This window comes from Thalassophryne amazonica, chromosome 5, assembly GCF_902500255.1.
Source record: "Thalassophryne amazonica chromosome 5, fThaAma1.1, whole genome shotgun sequence".
Lineage (NCBI taxonomy): Eukaryota > Metazoa > Chordata > Actinopteri > Batrachoidiformes > Batrachoididae > Thalassophryne > Thalassophryne amazonica.
Genome location: NC_047107.1, coordinates 77,262,898 through 77,284,228, shown reverse-complemented (window position 1 = coordinate 77,284,228; position 21,331 = coordinate 77,262,898). Strand labels below are relative to the sequence as shown.

General features: G+C 42.2%; 2 protein-coding genes across 3 annotated transcripts in view; both read left to right on the top strand.

Annotated features, from left to right (window-relative positions):
* The window catches only part of LOC117509965 (intracellular hyaluronan-binding protein 4-like), a 36,443-nt gene extending 34,698 nt beyond the window's left edge, over positions 1-1,745 (top strand). The window contains exon 8 of the mRNA XM_034169574.1: positions 1,590-1,745. Within this exon, the coding sequence (XP_034025465.1) occupies positions 1,590-1,745 (156 nt within the window). The remainder of the gene's footprint in view (positions 1-1,589) is intronic.
* Positions 1,384-21,331, top strand: part of LOC117509819 (intracellular hyaluronan-binding protein 4-like) — a 47,926-nt gene continuing 27,978 nt past the window's right edge. For both annotated transcript variants that reach the window (XM_034169474.1, XM_034169473.1), the window contains exons 1-3: positions 1,384-1,489; positions 1,590-1,825; positions 20,635-20,773. In XM_034169474.1, coding sequence (XP_034025365.1) covers positions 20,697-20,773 — 77 coding nt within the window. In that variant the 5' untranslated portion in view covers positions 1,384-1,489; positions 1,590-1,825; positions 20,635-20,696. The remainder of the gene's footprint in view (positions 1,490-1,589; positions 1,826-20,634; positions 20,774-21,331) is intronic.

Sequence of the window (21,331 nt, the reverse complement as noted above, 5' to 3'; positions counted from 1 at the left end):
TATGGAGTCCAGCCGGACAAATAAAATCTAGCAATACAAGTATATACTGATCAAACACCTAAAAGGATTTTTCACCGGACTAACAGCAGGCGATCACTGACAGCTGTCAGCCTGTTTGTGCGCTCTCTGGATGTGGAGTGGCTGGTACAGCATTTATGAACACATATACACACAGCTGAGCGAACATTTCGGCCCACACTCGCACGCTGCTTTGATCACCTGTTCTACACATGCAGGCACATGCGGCTCGTTCAGCCATTGTGAACACGCGCGCAGCTGAGTGGACACACACTCATCACTCGGATCACTTGTTCTACACACATACACGCGCATGCTCCGTCATGTGAGACACACACTGATGAGAGGTCAGTTTAGTGCTGGGAATGTGAGGATGAGCGGAGATTTGATTGCGTGGGTGTGAGTGGGTGAGTGACAGCTCCAGTGTCCGTGCCGTCTGACAGCATTCTGTGTCATCTGACTGTTGTCTGAAATATGTTTGGACTGCATCCTGCAGGTGTGCACGAGGCAGTCTGGATGCATTTGGACAACTGCTGATCACGCCTCTTTTCCTCCCGACTGCGTCGGATTATGGCAATATTTGCCGTGTAGCAATGTCTCCTCCACCTTCTTGCTATGTGTGATGGGGGCTTAAGTCAGGGCTAAATATACAGAGTTACTGACAGAATATTTGAAGACCAGTGTTGCCACAGTAACTTTGAAAAGTTACTTCATACAGTTACATTTTACAGTTACTTTATACAGTTACTTCATTAGCAGCTGTGGACAACTTGTCTGCAGCTGCTGAATGTAAGTAATAAAGTAACTAGTAGTAATCTAACTTGGTTATTTTAAGATTGAGTACTTATAAAAATAACTATTAGTTACTTTGCTGATTAGATACTTTGTTGATTACTCAATCTTAAGAGTAACCGAGTTAGATTACTAGTTACCATAATAGTTACATGACTTATTAGTTACAAGTTGTCAGCAGCTCCGAATAAAGTAACTGCGTAAAGCTGCTAATTAAGTAACTGTATAAAATAACTGTATAAAGTAATTAAAAATGTAATTAATATAGTAACTTTTCAAAGTAACTGTGGCAACACTGTTGCAGACTCACTGACTGCCTCCATTAACAGAATAATATTTTATTCAATACAGATCATGTTAAAATAGTTTTTTTTCAGCAGCTTGTATTTTAGCCTGCATGTGTTTTACTGCTGAGATGATTTTTCCATTGTATTTTTATTTATTTATTTATTTATTGTCTTCATTATGTTTCACTTTATACAAAACATGGACAAACACATCAGAACATAAACATGAAAAAAAATTTAAAAACTGTCATTATTTTCAGTGATTGATTGCACAGCTGGGGGGCGGGGCCTCCGCACGTGCCAGCCTGCCAACATTTAAAAGTGCGTCCAGACGAGCGAACGGTTTATTTGGTACAAACTACGTTCTTGCTGCAGTCCGACCGGAAGAAAAGGTCCGTTTTATTTAAAAAAAAAAAGTAATTTTACCATGTCTATAATTTAGTGAATGGTTGTAATTGTGCAGCGGTATCATTTGTGTGTGTATGTGTTCAGGTTAAAATGCTGCCGGACGCCTTTGGCTGCTCAGTGGCCAACAGGTTCGGGAACCTTCTGGATGACGATGCCGACCCGTTCGACCTGATCAGCGAAGCAGAAACCGAGAAGGAGAAGAAGAGGAGGCAGAAGAAGAGAGGAGGAAAAGAAATGTAAACAGAAAAAATCTGGACAGAAAGAGACCCAGAAGGACAGGCGTGTCCCCGTCCCCGTCTCCGTAGAAGACCCAATTCCGGGTAGGCTGGTGCGCGGAGTTGTGATGGTTCTGGTTCTGGTTCTAGAAGCAGCCGGTCAGGTGGTTGGTTTTGGCTTTTGTTAGCTGTTGATGGTGCAGTTTAACTGATTGTTCCATGAATCCAAGTCACACTTTACAGCATGTTCACCGCATCACTTAGTGACTGAATGTTATACTTAGATTTCATGTCATCATGAATTTGCATCTTTGTGCTAAATGCAGCTAATGTGTTTTTTGCTCATTTAATCGATATACTAAATCAACATTTTTTTTATGATTACATTTCAGAGTAATTTGCTGTAACTGTTAAATAGTTGTACTTCAGTTTTGTCGCGTTTGAAGACTTAATGTTTTATTCAGGGTCTCTAATGTGTAAGTGGCCCCAGAAGATTTCTCATGATGGGGCTGTGACATATTATGACCGGGCAAGAAAAACTGCTGGTGACCAAGAACATAGTTCAGTGTGACCACCAGGACCCTAAAATGGACAAGCCTTCACAACAAATTTGAAAGACCTGTCTTTTCTTTAAGGCAAAGGCTATACGCCCAACCGTTGGAGAAATAAATGCCCTACCTTATTCGCCCAACCGTTTGGGCAGATAAGTCATACACTGAACGTTACATGCACAACCGTTGGGCAGATAAATATCTTATTCGCCCAACCATGATTGTGCATTTGACATGTTTTGTACATCTAAACTATGTTCTTTACACCACTCTTTAAGGCTCTATTGCAGTGTATGTTTGACATTTAACGGCACTGTCTTTAATTACTGCAAAAACACCGCAATGGATGAAAACTTCATAAGCATTTTGAACGGAAGCCTGTTAACGACGACAAAACAGTTTTTGACCAAAATGCTGCTTGTTGGCTGTAAGATAGTGTTAGTTTGACACAGTTCCCTGGGTGTGATGAGCCAAACAGAGCCACTTTAGATCACAGCTCCTCCGTGGGCTACGAACCCTCCCACAGCCGGCGAGAAAATATCCACCTTTATTCCCTCCCACGTTGAAACCGGAAGTGATCTTACAAGCACACTCATTGGTCGTTATTGTTGGGCATATATGCTCGTGAATTTACTTTATTGACCCAACGGTTGGGCATATAACCACTCTTTCTTTAATCACTTTACATGTTGATCGCTGCAACCATGGTTCCAAAATGGAAGGTCCACTGGTCCTCTACTATACCACTATAGGGTGGAGTAATTAAAGATTACAACTTCAATTTTTTTTTTCCAATTTATTTTCATTTATATAGTGCCAAATCACAGCGTTGCCTCAAAGTGCTTCACATAGGTAAGGTCTAACCTTACCAACCCCTAGAGCAACAGTGGTAAGGAAAAACTCCCTCTGAGGAAGAAACCTCAAGCAGACCAGACTCAAATGGGTGACCCTCTGCTTGGGCCATGCTACAAACATAAATTACAGAACAATTCACGGACAAATATACAAGAAATGCTATTGGCACACAGGACAGGAGGATCACCATCACGAATACAACTCCCATCTCTGGATGGAGTTGCACCTTAAACAGGGGGAAAAAACAGAATCAGGCATCAGAGACAAAAAATACTGTATAATTTGCCAGCATTAAACAAGACAACAACAATACTAAGGTGATCGCCGGCCACTAGCCCTAAACTTTATGTAAAGTTGAGGCCGCAGCCCACTCCAATTACTTTAAAATGAATTAAGAGTAAAAAGCGTAAAACAAAACTGTACCAGTATGCTAGCCATATGAAAGGGAAAATAAGTACGTCTTAAGTCTGGACTTGAAAATCTCCACAGAATCTGTTTTGACGCAGGGAGATCATTCCACAGAACAGGGGCACGATAAGAGAAAACTCTGTGACCCGCAGACTTCTTATTCACCTTAGGGACACAAAGTAGTCCTGCACCCTGAGAACGTAAAGCCCGGGCTGGTACTGTTGGGTATTTTCTCCTCCAAACATTTTTAAAACCTTTAACAAGACAGAGTCAAGAAACACCAGTGAGACAGAAAGTCAAATTTTACCGCGGAGTGCAGTCAGTGTACACCAAGGCTACACTAAAGTCTGGCCTGCTTTTCCGGTCTTTTTATTAAGAGACGCCCCATCACATAAACAAAAACTTGTCCTAAGGGTGGGGGTGATGACGCAAGACAAGTTTCTTCCCGTAACATAAACCATACGTCAATAAGTGCAGCTGTAAGAGACACTTTCTTTTACACAGGTCAGCACATCTCGTTCGTCTGTTGCAGTTATCAGCTGTTCTGCATCTGCCTGAAGTGTCCTGTCCTTCACACTCCTTCACACTAAGCACCACATCACAACAGTCAAAACGTTCTCTTACTCCCAGTAAACTGCGAAAACAAAGTTATATTATAATAATAAGTACATCCAGCCCTTCATTCCCAGCTCAGATTGACCCCAGAGTGCTAAAACAAGGTTGAATAACACATACATTCTCGGGGTTAGGTGCAAACAGCACAACACCGTTTTCATAAGAAAGAAGACGAAGGTACAAATGTTTAACAGTGATAACATATATATAATCCTTAACATTTCCCACCTGTTTATCACCTGTTAAACATACAGTAGGCATCACCCAGCTTAGTTAGTTAGTTTATTAACTTAATCTATTCTGTCCACGTTTTTATTAATTGAACACCACCAACAGATGGAAGATTCGAATCCAGCTGCTATTTGATCAACCAGTTTATACTCGTCAGGCACTCCTCTGGGGACTCCTATTGCGTCAATATATGTTGGATTTCCTACTCCTTTCCAATCTCTTTTTACTCTATGTCTGGCTATGCCTTTCTGCCAATCCTCAGGAATAAGAGAGGCTGCATATGTCGTAACGTCTTCAGGGGTCATGGGTAACAATAATGATATTAATGCACAATAACCTGACACATTTCGTGGCAGTCTGTCAAAGATTCTGTTATCACCACACCACCACCATACATCACTTCGGCTGACTGGTATAAATGAACCGTTTTTCTGTATTATTCGACTACACCACTTGTCTTATTACTTTTTCAGCTAAAGCTTCATAGGCTAAGAGTGTGTTAACTCATCACGTCAACAGTTCAAGCTTGAACTGGAGTTGTGAGCTTTTCAATATCATCATAATTCTCAGTACAGTCATTATAGTTTTCTCCACTAAGGTCTGACTGTTTCAATGCTTGATATTTTGGCATAGTTTGTTGGAAGGCCAGATTACACTATACAAATGTATTTGCCACCATTTTGCCAACCATTGTTAAGGGATCACACAACACATGCAAAGTCCAATCAGAATTAGGCCAACATGGTCCTGAAGTCAACCAGGACCAGGGATTCCACCGGTTCACGGCTAGGGTCTTTATGCATTGCATCACGAAGTTTATTCAGCTCTTCCAATGCGTCCTGCATATCCACTGAATGAATGGAGTCTGGGATGAAAGTACAGCATGTTGTGTTCAGCAGAACACAAACTCCTCCCTGTGAACCAGTAAGCAAGTCTAAAACCATGCGATTTTGCATCACCATGGTACGTAAAGCATCTTTTCAGTGTTTTGAGCTGCTACTATTTTTTTAGTTACATTCATGAACAGACCCAATCGATAATTCAGAGTTTCAATCATTAATGAATTTTTTCCCACTCCTATCCAGGGGAACATGAATGTGCTATTTTATCTCCTACAGACCACAATTTTTGGTCCTTTAGTACATCCGAGCCCCACATGTGATCATGTGGTAACACATCTGGGTATATCAATCTCCTCCGTCTGGTGCTGCCCTTCTTCTCTGTGGAGGTCCTACCACATATGTATGGTCAGTCACCTGGGTAGGTGCACACACACCACCCCAATTTGGTGGGAGACTCATGTACAGTCTGGAACCACAAAGCCAATAGATGTCATCATACACCGGAGTACCATTTACAGGTGGTAGCAAAACTTACTAACATAAGCACATGATTCATCCGTTCCCCATGGACAGGAGCCTGTATAATTACATCCCCGTCCAATGTGATGAAGATAAGTACCATCCACATATTATGTTTTGGCTAGGCTTAAATTATTTGATAAAACATACGTTTGGGTACACAGACGTTTCTTAATTTTACCTACAGTTTTATTCCCTGTCCCGTAAAAGCAATTTGGGAATGGCCGTTGTGATGACAATTTAACGTGATGAATTTTTTGCGTTTCCCTTCAGTCTAGTCAATGGAGCAGCACTTGGGCACGCTTGTACGTCCTCTGTTGAAATCCCTAACATATAAGTGGTTGCACTGAGGCAAGTGGTGTTAGAACTGCCCCCGAAATACAGTTTGATTATGCATCCGTATGATAAGACATTCTGTCACCCTAGCAGGGTACGGTTTAGCCGTCAGAGCTGGGTGTGTTGAGGATATAGGTATTTGCGAACAAACATAACAATTAGTAACGTAATTCCATAGCCAATAAATGAACATATCTGTACCACATTTAGTATGGTATATATGAGGGTGTCCATCTGTCTCGTTCACATTATGAATAAACCTCTTCTGACGTTGCTTGCGTTGTTCTCTGGCTCGGTCCACAGTGAGCTGCAATTCTTGGGTCAACCACCAGGCCAGGAATCCGAGGAGCACGAAACACACTAAGATCACAACGCAACCGGCTGCCCTACCAACAGTCCGGCGCGGCGCTGAGCACGCCGCTCCGGGGTCTGCTGTAGTTCAGTCATGATTGCTAGGATACAGTGTTGTTAGCCACCTCACCTAATAGTGCAAGGATCTCCCTGCTTCACTGGCATTGAGACAATCTATTGCTAATTAAATAGACTCCCTTTGTAGCCAGACTTCCCCTTACACTGTGGAGGCCGCCAACACACGCTGTATCTTACAGTGATGTATCCACGTTGATCTCTCCGCTATCTTTACTGCAGTTGGTGTTGTTAACAGCACTTGGTATAGACCTTCCCAACGAGGACTGGACTCTGATGAACACCCAGTCTCCTGGCTAGACTACTGGAAGGCCGTCCTGTGGAAGATCAAAATTATTCGGCAGTAAATGTGTTTAAGTTATCTCTTTCTGTGTTAATGTCTTTTTCATAAAATTTGCTAATGTTTGTTCCTCATCTGCTGTTTTAGTATCCATGTCAAAATTGGTAGACGATAGGGTCGTCCATAAAGTATCTCAAATGGTGTTAACCCTGATGGTGTTGGTGTTATTCTCATATACAATTTTACTAGGTCCAAACATTCAATCCAGGTTCGTTTTGTCTCTTCTATACATTTCCTTAATCTTATTTTTATTGTGCCCTTTGTCCTTTCCACTAATCCGGCACTTTGTGGATGATAAGCACAATGATTTTTGAGATTAACCTGTAGTGCTTCTCCTACGTATTGCACTATTGTATTAACAAAATGCGCTCCATTATCTGAATAGACTGTTTCTGGTATTCCAAATCGTGGGATGATGTCTTTGCATAATGCTTTAGCCACTGTAAGTGAATCTGCATGTTTTGTAGGGAACAATTCTACCCATTTTGAGAAGGCATCAATTATGACTAAACAAAATTCCTTCCCTTCATGTTTACTCAGCTGTATATAATCCATATGAATCACTTGAAAGGGATATTGTGGTGTTGGAAATTTACCTCTTTGGGGTCTCAAATTGCCTTGTGAGTTGTGTTTTGCACATATCATGCATGCTCTACAATGCTGTTTTGCATATGCATTGAACCCATAAAGACAAAAAATAGATTGCAATTGCGATATCATACCCCCTGATGAGACATGCGTCACGCCATGGCTCATAATAGCTGCCCATTTAAACATATTTTTTGGCAATATGGGTTTCTTTTGTGGTCATACGTACAAGTCATTTGCATACGTAGCTCCTTTAGCTATCCACATTTGTTTTTCTCTGTCAGTTGCCTGCTGTTGCATGTCAGCAAGCAGTGTATGACCTAAATGCAAATCTGGAGTAGTTTCCTGTACAACAAAAATAGAAGAAGCTGCTGCTGCCTCTTTTGCTGCTCTGTCAGCAAAATCATTTCCTTTTGAAACAGTCAGCCATTGGTGTGAGCCGCACATTTGCATATAGCAATTTGTTGAGGCAACTTCACAGCTTGCAGTAGGGCAGTTAGGAGAGTGGCATGAGTCACTGGCTTTCCAGATGATGTCACCATTCCACGCTCCTCCCACAGTTTTGCAAACACATGCACTGTGCTGAAAGCGTACTGGCTGTCTGTATAAATTGATACGGCCGTACCTTGAAACAGATAGCAAGCTGCAGTTAAAGCAACTAATTCAGCTGCTTGTGCTGAAAATGACGATGGCAATGAAGCAGAATCTAATACTTCTGAATTTGTGACGACAGCATATCCAGATTGCGTTTGTCCATAAGCATTTTTAGTGGAAGAACCATCCACATACACGATTGTACTGTTTGGGATGGGTGTGTCCCGGAGGTCTGGGCGTGCTTTCGTACAGACTGTTGCTACATCAAGACAATTGTGCGGCTCACCATCCTTAGGTAAAGGTATCAATGTGGAGGGATTCAATGTTGTACATCGCTCTATCGTAAGGTGTGGTTGTGATAATAGCAAGGACATACACGAAAGATGTCTTGCTGGGGACAAAAGGCTCATGTTTGTCTGCAACAGAAGTGCAGAAACTGCATGTGGAACTTTCAGTGTCAACTGAACAGCCATAGAGGCTGCAACAACAGCCTGTACACATGGTGGTAGAGCACTTGCCACTGCATCCAATTTAGATGAGTAGTGGGCAACTGGCCTTAATTTTGAGCCATACACTTGAACCAAAACACTAGTCATGAACTTATTCTTACAATCAGCTGTTTGAATGAATGGTTTACTATAATCTGGTAGTGCCAAAACTGCGGATGACACTGTTTGTTTTACTTTTACAAAAGCTTCCTCAGCATCTTTGTTCCATTCCAACACGGTTGACATTGAAATATCATCCTTGTACATCAAATCAGAAAGTGGACTAGTCAATTCTGCATAACAGGGAATCCATGCCCTGCAGTAATTAGTCAGTCCAAGAAATGACATCATCTGCTTTTTGGTTTGTGGTTTTGGAGCGTGTAAAATTGCTTCCTTCCTGTCAGACAGGATCGTGCGCCCTGTGGCTGATAATTCATGTCCTAAATATTTTACTTTATCCCTACACAACTGAACTTTGTTTTTACTCACTTTGTGGCCATTGTCAAAAAATAAGAAACATAATAATGCTACTGTGTCAATTATGCAGTTTTCTCGTGTGTCAGAGGCAATCAAAATGTCATCGACATACACTAATAGTTGGCTATCTGCCGGTGGAACGAAATTAGCTAAACATGCTGACATGACTTGAGAATAAATAGTTGGGCTCTCTGCGTAACCCTGCGGTAATCTGGTGAATGTATATCGTTGTCCTTTAAAGGTAAAAGCAAACCAGAATTGACTATCTGGATGTACTGGCACAGAGAAAAATGCATTACTTATGTCAATTACTGAGAAACTATTAGAATTTGGTCTCAGCGAATTTAACAAGGTGTGTGGATCTGGGACGCATGGTGCTCTTTTAATCACAGCAGCATTTACTGCCTGCAGATCTTGAATCATTCTCCACCCCACTGAGGGCGGAGCCTTTTTTACAGGAAATATGGGTGTGTTACATGGTGAATCTGGACATGGCACTATTACTCCTGCTGTTAATAAATTCTCTATTACTGGCCTGATTCCTTCAATTGCATCAGGTTTCAATGGATACTGTCTTACACATGGTCTGTATTCTGTTTTTGGTCTTATAACTACAGGTTGTGCATTTTTTATCAGTCCTACGTCTGAAGGACCTGTTGTCCACAATCCTGATGGTACCGAAGAGAGAAGATCATCTTCTTCAGGACTCAACTGAAACACTCAGGATTGTGAAGTGGACACATCAATGTTGTTCCAGCTGTCAGCACCAATGAGACATTAACTGGCACTTTATACAATTTAGTTGATGGACTGAACTCCGTTCGTGGTCCAACTCTGCTCCAATCAGTGGCTGACAAAGCTGTTATGACTGTCAGTCCCAATTCTTGCCATTCTGTCAAATATGGTTTACAAAGTGACACATGTAATGGCATACCTGTGAATCTCAATTTTAAAACATCTTCAGTGGCACCTGTTACTGTTATGACGGCTGTTGAGTTGCCATCATGAATCAAATCGGTCATTGTCAGCTTCACAGGTGAAATATTTTTCAATTTGTTTTCATACACTGGTGTTCCTGGCAATATGCCACTATGGACCCTAAATACACTCTCAAATCTGCATCTAAACTCTGTCCATGGTTCTCCTTCTTTCTGTGTTGTCCTGGTAATTTCAGTATAATTTATCTTTGGTCCTAACACACCTTTTGCATGTGTAATCATAGCTTCCACTCTTGTTTTCAAGACTAGATCATCATGTGTCAGTGGTACGCCTTGTTGGTCTGCAGGATTCCAGTCCCCACGTATCTGACTCCATTTAGGGCCACATGCTTTCATCCACACCTGTTGGACTTCAGGTCCATTAAGGTGGTAAGATGTTCTAATGTTTTCTATATCCTGCAGAAAGCCCTCGATATCGACATGTGGCGATGGTATCATGTCGACTGCTGCTTTGATATCATCAGCATTCCATGTCCGATAAACGAGCATGGTTGATAGCTGTCCTGCTGTTCCTGCACGAGGATTTGGTACTTCTATCATAGGATAGGCACCTCCCTGATCACTATGTTCCACCATGGGAGGGGCTGTAGGCACTTTGGCTTGACTGCGTGTTTGTGGTTTTTGGTTTTTCAGGTTTTTCACTTTTACCTTAGGTTTTACTGCCAAATCATACTGTGGTGGCGGTACATCGTCATCCTCTGGTAGAGATAAAGGTCTCTTTGTCACCGACGATCCAGCCGGCGGTGGTTGCTGAGGCTGTTCTGGTTCTCTGTGCTGAATTATCACATCTTCTTCTGCCTTACCTACAGCTTTCTTTTTCCTTGCTTTCTCTAATCGTCGCTTCTCTGCTCGCTTCTGTCTGTTCTCTGCTTCCTCCTCCCAAATGCCACTAAATCTGCCCCTACTTTCTGCATCTTTTTCTCATCACCTTTATGTTCCTGTTCTAACTCCTTCTTTAGCTTCTGTATACTGATCAGGTCAGGGTCGTCCGTCAGTCATGTTATTTATCCAGGTCTCCAATTTCTTTGTTGCTTTTGGATTTTTTTGCTTCCATAAATGTCCAGTCGTCAGTTGAATAAATTTTCCTTATTTTAGACGTCTTACCCCCCATTTTTATTATATTTTTTTATCCCTTGTTATAATTTGGACTTCAGACGGGGGCACACCTAGGGTGTTCTAAATCTGAAGTTTTCACACTTTCTTTGGACGTGACAATTAATTGCCGTCGTGTGGTTGATTCCTTTCACCTCCCCGTAGGAAGCGGAATCACTTGCCTGCTGCTTCCACACGCACGGTTGTCACTAACGTTGTCCAAAGTATTACACTTTCACACAGTTATTTACACTTACACAATACACTAGGACACATAGAAACACTTTTAATAATCGTAACTCGTATTCTTATGCCAGGGGAGCTCGCCGTCCCGTGAAATTTAACTAATGTCCTGCATTAGGGGACTACCGCCGTCCCTGTCAAATTTAACTGCTTTTTACAGTGCACGTATTTCTACCCGGATTTCCTTTACGTATTAAAACAGAGGAGTCCGTATCCTCCTTCCGGAATTTAAACTACGTGCGTCCCTCGCAACCGTAGAGGAGTCCGCCCTCCTTACAGAGTTTAACTGTGTTTCATTAACAGACGATTCTGTATCTCGCTTGCGGAATTTAACTGTTTTATGTGATCACTTTTATCCCCTACCGGTACGCGTATATAAACAGAGGAGTCCGCACCCTCCTTACAGAGTTTAACTGCTTTGCATTAACAGACGATTCTGTATCATCGCTTGCGGAATTTAACTGTTTTATGTGATCTGATCACGCACTCACTCAGTACTGTTTACAAAGAAAAGTTTACTCACTGACTCGACTTCCTGTCTGTCTTCTTCGGAAAGATCTCGTCACCAGACGATGCCAACGGTGGTCGACAATTGCAGACACGATCAATCGATCGATCGGACCTTGGCCAAGGATTTACGTCTGGACTTGACGACCTCCGCCGGACACCTCCGGTGTTGTTGAGATCCCGGACGTAGCCCCCAGTCAATGTTGGGTATTTTCTCCTCCAAACATTTTTAAAACCTTTAACAAGATAAACAGAATCAAGAAACACCAGTGAGACAGAAAGTCAAATTTTACGCGCGGAGTGCAGTCAGGCTGTACACCAAGGCTACACTAAAGTCTGGCCTGCTTTTCCGGTCTTTTTATTAAGAGACGCCCTCATCACATAAACAAAAAAACTTGTCCTAAGGGTGGGGTGATGACGCAAGACAAGTTTCTTCCCGTAACATAAACGCATACGTCAATAAGTGCAGCTGTAAGGAAGAACACTTTCTTTTACACAGGTCAGCACATCTCGTTCGTCTGTTGCAGTTATCAGCTGTTCTGCATCTGCCTGAAGTGTCCTGTCCTTCACACTCCTTCACACTAAGCACCACATCACAACAGTCAAAACGTTCTCTTACTCCCAGTAAACTGCGAAAACAAAGTTATATTATAATAATAAGTACATCCAGCCCTTCATTCCCAGCTCAGATTGACCCCAGAGTGCTAAACAAGGTTGAATAACACATACATTCTCGGGGTTAGGTGCAAACAGCACAACACCGTTTTCATAAGAAAGAAGACGAAGGTACAAATGTTTAACAGTGATAACATATATATATATATATATATATATATATATATATATATATATATATATATATATATATATATATATAAAATCCTTAACAGGTACGTAAGGTTTAATTAGGTCAGCTAGGTAGGGAGGTGCCAGACCATGAATAATTTTATAAGTTAGTAGCAGAACCTTAAAATCTGATCTCACTGGGACAGGAAGCCAGTGAAGGGATGCCAGAATGGGTGTAATGTGGTCGAACGTTCTGCTTCGTGTCAAGTCTGGCTGCAGCATTTTGAACCAGTTTGGAGACCCCTAATGCTAGACGTGGCGGTAAACCAGAAAATAGAACATTGCAGTAGTCCAGTCTAGAAGAGATAAATGCATGGAATCAGGGTCTCAGCATCAGCCATAGACAGATGGGACGACTCTTCGCTATATTTTGCAGGTGGAAGAAAGCAGTCCTAGTAATATTTGTAATGTGGAGGCCAAAGGAACAACAAAGGATCAAAAATTACCCCAAGGTCCTCACTTTGTCAGTGTGAGGTATGATACACGAGCCGAGGCTGAGCGTTAACTGGTCAAATTGATGCCGATGTCCTCACTGGACCAAGACCAATCATTTCAGCTGATCAGTTTAAAAGTTGGAAGTTTCTAGACATCCAACTTCACTGATGCAGGCAATCTTCTAAGGATTTATGTGAACGAGATTACCAGCAGTTATCGACATGTATAACTGAGTATCATCTGCATAGCAGTGAAAGGTAATCCCAAAACACCGCAATATGTGCCCAAGGGGTGCTATATAAAGGGATGAAAGCAGGGAGCCTAAGACAGACCCCTGTGGACCCCAAATTTCATTCATTAGGTTACAGGTAGTGTTACTGTACAAAACAGTGAGGACTGGTCAAGTGTGACGTCAGCCATGCAAGGGCACTCCCAGTAATCCCAAAATGATTTTCCAGCCTATCAAGTAGAATGTGATGATCCACTGGATCAAATGCAGCACTGAGATCTAACAGCAACAGAACCGTAGTGGTGTCCGAATCCATTGTAAGCAGAAGATTATTCACCACTTTAGTGAGGGCTGTCTCTGTGGAATGATATTTTCTAAAAGCAGACTGCAGTGGCTCAGATTATTCTCAGTAAGATAGTCTACGAGCTGCTGTGACACCACTTTTTCCAGAATTTTAGAGAAAAATGATAGATTTCATATCGGCCAATAGTTTGTCAATACACTAGGGTCAAGATTAGATTTCTTAAGTAATGGTTTAATCACTGCAGATTTGAAACATTTAGGAACAGATCCAGAAGTTAAAGAAAGATTAATAATTTCCAGCATAGCTGGCCCAAGAGTGGGCCACAGGTCCTTAAATAGTTTTGTTGGTATAGGATCAAATAAACAGGTTGTGCTTTTTGTTGACGTTATGAGTTTCGTCAGCATGTCTAGAGAGATACCATCAAATTCTGTAAATCTAGGTAATACCTCAGTAGTGGCGCCCACCTCAATAGCAGGGTGTAGTGGCTGGGTTAAGGCATGCCGGGATATGTTTAACCTGATGTCTTCTATTTTCTTCCCAAAGTAATCCAGGAAATCTTGTGCTGTAAAAGGAGAGCGAACTACAGGTGGTTGTCCATGCATAAGTGTTGCCCACCGTGTCGAACAAGAACTTGAGTTATGCTTGTTTTTGTTGATCAAATCAGAGTAAGTCGGCTTTGTAGCCAATAATGCATGCTTATAGTCTAAGATAGCATCACGCCACGCAAGGTGAAATACTTCTAATTTTGAACGCCATTTCCATTCTAGACCTCTTGCTTTATGCTTGAGGTCACGCAGATAATCATTGAACCAAGGTGACTGTGATTTGGGGGAGTGTGGTTTTAACACAGGTGGTGCAATCATGTCGAGTGTAGTTTTGAGCAATGAGTTTAAACTATCCACAAGTCTGTCTACTGACTGGGTATTTGTCAGATGTGAAGCTAAGACATCAGGCAGTCTAGCTTCGAGTTCAGTCTTAGTTGAGGAGTTGATGCATCGCCATAATGCTATATAAGGTTGTTGGTCCGCTAAACACGGCAGCGAAACTGTAAACTTAAATGAGTAATCAGACACCACTGATGTAAGAGGCATGATGTCAATATTCGTGACAGCAATACCACGTGCAAGAACCAGATCCAGGGGCATTTCCACTAATGTGCGTCGAATCCCGAATGCATTGCCGAAATCCTAATGCATCCACAATTTCCATAAATACTTGCAGAGGGGATCAGAAGGCTTATTTATATGAACGTTAAAGTAGCCAATGATCAGAATGTTATTGACACTAGTTGACAAGTTAGAGATGAACACACAAATTCATCTAAGAATTCAGAATATGGGCCAGGAAAGCCTATATACAGTGACAAAGTAATACGAGGTCTGTCCATAAAGTATCGTACCTTTTTATTTTTTAAACTATATGGATTTGATTCATATGTTTTCATGTCAGACAAGCTTGAACCCTCATGCGCATGCGTGAGTTTTTCCACGCCTGTCGGTGACGTCATTCGCCTGTGAGCACGCCTTGTGGAAGGAGTGGTCCCGCCCCGTCGGATTTTCATTGTCTGGAAATGGCGGAATGATTTGGGGTTTTTTCCATCAGAATTTTTTCAGAAGCTGTTAGAGACTGGCACCTGGAAACCATTCGAAAAATTTATCTGGCTTTCGGTGAAAATTTTACGGGCTTCACAGAGAATAAGGTCTGTTAGTACAGCTTTAAGGACCCCTTTAAGGACGCTTGGCGCACCGAGCTGCGACGACGCGGCACAAGCCACCAGACCATTTCTAAACGGATGGCTCTGTGGATACGAGACCGTTGTGTGCTCTTTCTCTGGTTATCACAAGAGCTGGACATCAGCCATTTCCGCAGATTTCACTTTTAACAAGAGAGTTTTGTCGTGGAAAGCCGCGTGGAGGCTTTGCGCGTCACGACCGATTCGCTTTGGAAGCGAGACAAAGGAAGACCTCTGTTTCGGTGTGCCATAGGACAAGTTCGGACATGCCTATCTCGGCTTTCAGTGCTTACCAGTCGAGTGAGTTATGAGAAATTGTGGAGAGCTGGCATGTCCGAACTTGTCCTCTAGCACGCCGAAACGGAGGCGTTCTTTGTCTCGCTCGAACAGTGAATCGGTCCTGACACACAAAGCCCTGCACGGCTTTCCACGACAAAATCTTGTTAAAAGTGAGATCTGGCAGAAAATGGTTGATGTCCAGCTCTTGTGATAACCAGAGAGCACACAACGGTCTCGTATCCACAGAGCCATCCGTTTAGAAATGGTCCGGTGGCTTGTGCCGCATCATCGCAGCTCGGAGCGCGATGCGCCGAGCGTCCTTAAAGGGGTCCTTAAAGCTGTACTAACAGACTTATTCTCTGTGAAGCCCGTAAAATTTTCACCGAAAGCCAGATAAATTTTCGAATGGGTTCCAGGTGCCAGTCTCTAACAGCTTCTGAAAAAATTCTGATGGAAAAAAAACCCCCCAAATCATTCCGCCATTTCCAGACAATGAAAATCCGACGACGGGGCGGGACCACTCCTTCCACAAGGCGTGCTCACAGGCGAATGACGTCACCGACAGGCGTGGAAAAACTCACGCATGCGCACAAGGGTTCAGCTTGTCTGACGTGAAAACATATGAATCAAATCCATATACTTTAAAAAAATAAAAATAAAAAGGTACGATACTTTATGGACAGACCTCGTATGACTGATTTTTATTCTTCTGACCTTGGCAATGTAATATCCTGAGCAGAGCGGAGAATCAGGTGCTCAAACGAGTGATATTTGTAACCCCCAACTGCTAATAAGCTAAACCAAGATTTATAAAGAGCAACACCCCTGCCTTGCTTCGCATCACGAGGGATGTGACTAAATGTATATGCTGGTGGGCAGGCCTCATTTAAGGGGAGGACAGCTGTAGGTTTAAGCCAGGCTTCACATAGCCCGTTCAACAAAACTCGATAGACGTCTATTGTATATGGACAGTATAATGGCTTATTACAAATAAGTTTAACTTTAACTGTAGCCAAGCAGTCTATCTAAACATTTACTTCTGTCTGTTAGAATGTCTGTGTGACACAATAAACTGACTACAAGATGCCTGAATGTTATTAGATAACCTTTACCTTGTCTTTACCCAGAGCTGGGTAAAGATTTGCTGGTTCAGTTTCTTGCTGTATTAGTTGATTGAAACTAATCGGTCTCTGTTCTGAGCAGTGTAACACTCTATCTCCTCCTTTCAGTCACTGCTATTAGGTGTGTTAACAGAAGATGTCTCAATCTCACCTTGTCCTCTGCATCTTCTCTCACCCCCCACCGGAAGGGCCTCCCTCACATCAGTGTCTAACTTTAACCTCCCTCTTCCCTGTCAGGTTGGTCCTTTGAGTCCTTCTCCCAGTATACCCTTAACCCCTCCCTCTCTGCATGTCCAAATCACTGCTCTACTCCAAAGACCTCTATGTTCATTCTTAATCCTGTCCACCTCCAGTGCTGCCCAGTCTTTGCTAGCCTCACTGCCTCAAAGATGCACAACATGGCTACCATTTTGTCACAAATTACTCCTTTCAGTCTTCTCCACCTGCTTCACCCCACCTGTACTCTTCTTTACTACTAGCAAACTCTCCATTAATTGGAACTGTCAACCTCAAGTATTAAACTGATCTAACCACCTTGTTGTTCCTTAGTCCATGTCAACTCATGTCTAACCTAAACAGTCAATCTATCATCCCCATTTGAATTCTGAGCCCATCCTTGATGTAATCCACATTGAGTGCATCTGTCATTCCTACTGTAGATTACAGCTGTCACTGTTCTTGTTCATGTAGTTTCAACACCTTTACACCTCTCTGCCAATCCAGACTTCTTCATAGAATACAGAACTCTTCTTTGTACCATGTCATAAGCTTTCTCTAGATCCAAGTCATAATGAAACTCCTTCTAGCCTTCTCATGCTGCACTCTGAGGAAACATTGCACCTGTCGTTCGTTCATAGCATGAAACCATGTTGCTGGTTGTTGATCTTCAGATTTCTTCAGCCTATCTTTGACTACACATCACATCATGCTGTAGCTGATCAACTTCATGCTATAGGTACTGCAGCTCTGCACATTACCCTTATTCTTAAAAGCAGTATCGGTGTTGCGGCCTGATCGTTTCCCCTGCCTTCAGTGCGCGTGCGTCATTTTGGAGTGTCAGCAGCAATTAACAGATTATTGCCTCGTTTCTGATTAAAACTGACTTTAGAATGATTTGAGGTTTTACTTTGTCAGCTGATCATTAATAATCATGCTATTGCCTTTGGTCGGTTTGGGTGTAGTGCACGGCTCTTCAACGCATTCCAGAAAGGGCAGAGGGTGCAGGTTTTCTTTAAAACTACCCACTCCACTGGGTGATTTCACTGATTAACATCGCTTTGATCAAATGGAATCAGTGAAATCACCTGGTGGCGTGTGTAGTTGCGAAGAAAACCTGCACCCTCTCGGCCCTTTCTGGAATGAGTAGAATACCCCTGTGTAGTGTCAGTTGCACTGGGTTTCATTAATATCAAGTCATGTTTAGGACTTACTGTAATTTATTAAATGGATTTATGTGGAAATGAGTTGTACAAAAGCTTAGATCTGTTGCTGAGATGACTGGGTTCAGTTTTAAGCAGAAATGAAGCGGTAATGAGTTAAATGCTGCTGATGCTCCCAAATGACGGACACGCAGTGAAGGCAGAGGGACTGAGATGGAGGACAATCAGACTGTAGCACCAGTACAGTTATCGACATTTTAACATTCTGGGGTCCCAAGGGCTTTTTCTCTATTTTCATACCTTCAACAATTCCCCTTTGTAAATGTTGCATAATGTTCAGAACAATCTCAGATTTGTCAGTAACGCTAAAGATACAATTTAACTCTAAAACTGAAAATATGAAATGTTTCAAGAAATTAAAAAAATCTTAAGTGAAAATAGATTGATGTGGATGAACTAGTTTGGTTTTAGAAATGGGTTTGCTGAAGTCCTCTGGCCACAAGTGTAAAACAGTTTCAGATCGATGTTTAACGTCAAATGAAAATGTAATCATGCATATTGAGAACATGCTGTCTGTCACTGTACATTAACAATTTTTTGTGATTGGATAAAATGACACTAAAGACTGCAGCATATATGTATATGAAGCGTCATTTGTTAATTTCACCTACGCTTTTTTGTAGAGCTTCCAGTGGCCAAAAGAAACTAGGAATATCAATGTTTGCTTTTATAGTAGGAATAACCAATGGCAAGGGATATATGATCACTTTTAAGTGGTAAGATGAATGTACAGTTTTTGTCAAACACCAAAACAAACACATACTTGGTAACGGAGCTGTTGCCCCATGGAGTGCACAGCAGGATCAACTATTCAGATAACATGTTTGGAGCAGTCTGTACTCTACACTGCAAAATAACATTTGTAAAACATAATTTATGAAAGTCGGCTAGGTGTCAATTTTCAAATGAAGTAAAATCAGTCACTGAAAGGCTGACATCCATGCAATACAGTTCAGTTACTATATGCACAATCAGATGAAAAAATTTTCCTCCATGCATTTCCACAATTTCTTTTAGTGAAATGCTGAATAGAAATTAGTGTTCTCCAGTCATTGAAAAGGCTCTTTTTGACTTCTTCCCCCATGTTCCACTGAGAATCCCAGACTGACAAGGTGCATGTTAGAGTGCTTCTCTCTGCTGAGAGCAGAAGGTAGCACTGACCATGTGATCATCTCTGGCCTGTACATTCAATTGGCTGAGTGACACATTCTTAAGGGAAGATGGAAACTCCAGCTAAGTTCTTTCAGAAGGGGCCAAATGAAGTCTGAATTCAGTCATTGACTTAATAAAAATGTGAATGAAAACTGGCTTGGTTGCACAGGCACAGCTGTGGCCCCCTGGGAGTTAAACAGCTCTGTGTTGCCATCGCTCTTAAACAGCTCCATCCTTTCACTGTTATCATCTGGACCACCTGCTAATCCTTAACTTCTTGATTCTCTCTCCACATCCAGCCCTCTAATTTTCTTCATTCGTCAGCTCCTCAAAGCACTCCCTCCACCTCAACACAAACTTGCTTGTCAGCACTTTTCCACCCACAACCTTTAGCCTTTTTAATCTTTGCTCTTTCTGGCCAATTTGTACAGTCCTTTCTCCCTCCTTAGTGCTCAACATAATGTACAACTCACTACGTTTACATGCCGTTAATATTCGGGTTAAGGTCAATATTCCAGTTTCTGAATCATTAGGGATAAACCGTTTACATGCTTAAGCAGACAGAGGTACTCCTGTACACATGGTCACTGTTATCATTTGGAATATCCCCATCTAAACAGCAATGCATGGACAACATCCAGACGCACGGAGAACGTAATGACGCAAATATGCGTCATTTCCGTCAAGACATATTCATGTCTTTCACGATACTACTGAAGTATTCGGTTTCCTCCTTGCTCCAAAAGTGTGGTGCTGTGCTGCGGCATCTGGATTTCGCCATACTTGTTTACCTATGCTTCTGTGGTTTCCAGTGGGTTGCGCGCGCCGCATAAAGTAGTTGCCGTACTCAAAAGACCAAGATTCCTTGTGGATAGAAATGTTCCTTTCTATGGGGATATTCCGATGCGCATTTATATGACCTGATATTTGTGTTACAAAAGGAGTAACCCAGGGGTCATATTTGGGTTTTTGCGGGTGTTTACATGGGCGTGTGCAACTGGGTTATTGCTAATATTCCAGTTATGAAAGGGTTATTGGCTGCATGTAAACATAATCACTATATACTCTTTCTTAGGTCATTTCCACTTCTCTCATCACCTTATGCTGATCTCTTTTGTGTATTGGCTATGGAGGAAATTAATAGGTCATCAGTGACTCAAGACTGTGGTGTTTGACTCAAATATTCATACACTTAAGCTTGACAAGTGGAAGGTGTAAAACATAAAATGCCACAAATTGAATTTCCATGACTTAATTTGGTCTACAGTGCGCAAGCAAGGGGCACACGGCATACTGGCTGAGAGCAACAGCAGAGGAGTACAGAGGGGCATGAGGAAGGCTGCTGTCGGACAGTATAGGACCAACCAGGATCAAGAGGACTACCCACAAGAGTCTGCTTTCTCAAAGTATGTTGGCACATGTGAGTAAGGGTGACAGTGTTGCAGTATTTTACAAAATGGTCATTTACAGTGCATCCAGAAAGTATTCATAGCGCTTCACTTTATTCACATTTTGTTACAACCTTATTCCAAAACTGAGTAAAAAAATTTCCCCTCAAAATTCTACTTGCATCCACCCATCCATCATCCATTTTCTTCTGCTCTATCCGCCACCCTGCGAAGGAAATTCATCTCGGCCGCTTGTATCCGCAATCTCGTTCTTTCGGTCATGAGCCAAATCTCATCGGTAAATCAAGAGCTTTGCCCCCCTACTCAGCTCTCTCTTCACCACGGCGGTCTGATACAGCGACCGCATCACTGTGGATGCTGCACCGATCCGTCTATCGATCTCATGCTCCATCCGTCCCTCACTTGTGAACAAGACCCCGAGATACTTAAACTCCTCCACTTGAGGTAAGGACACTCCACTGACCTGAAGAGGGCAAAGCACCTTTTTCCAGTCAAACTATGGCCTCAGATTTGGAGGTGCTGATTTTCATCCCGGACGCTTCACACCCGGCTGCA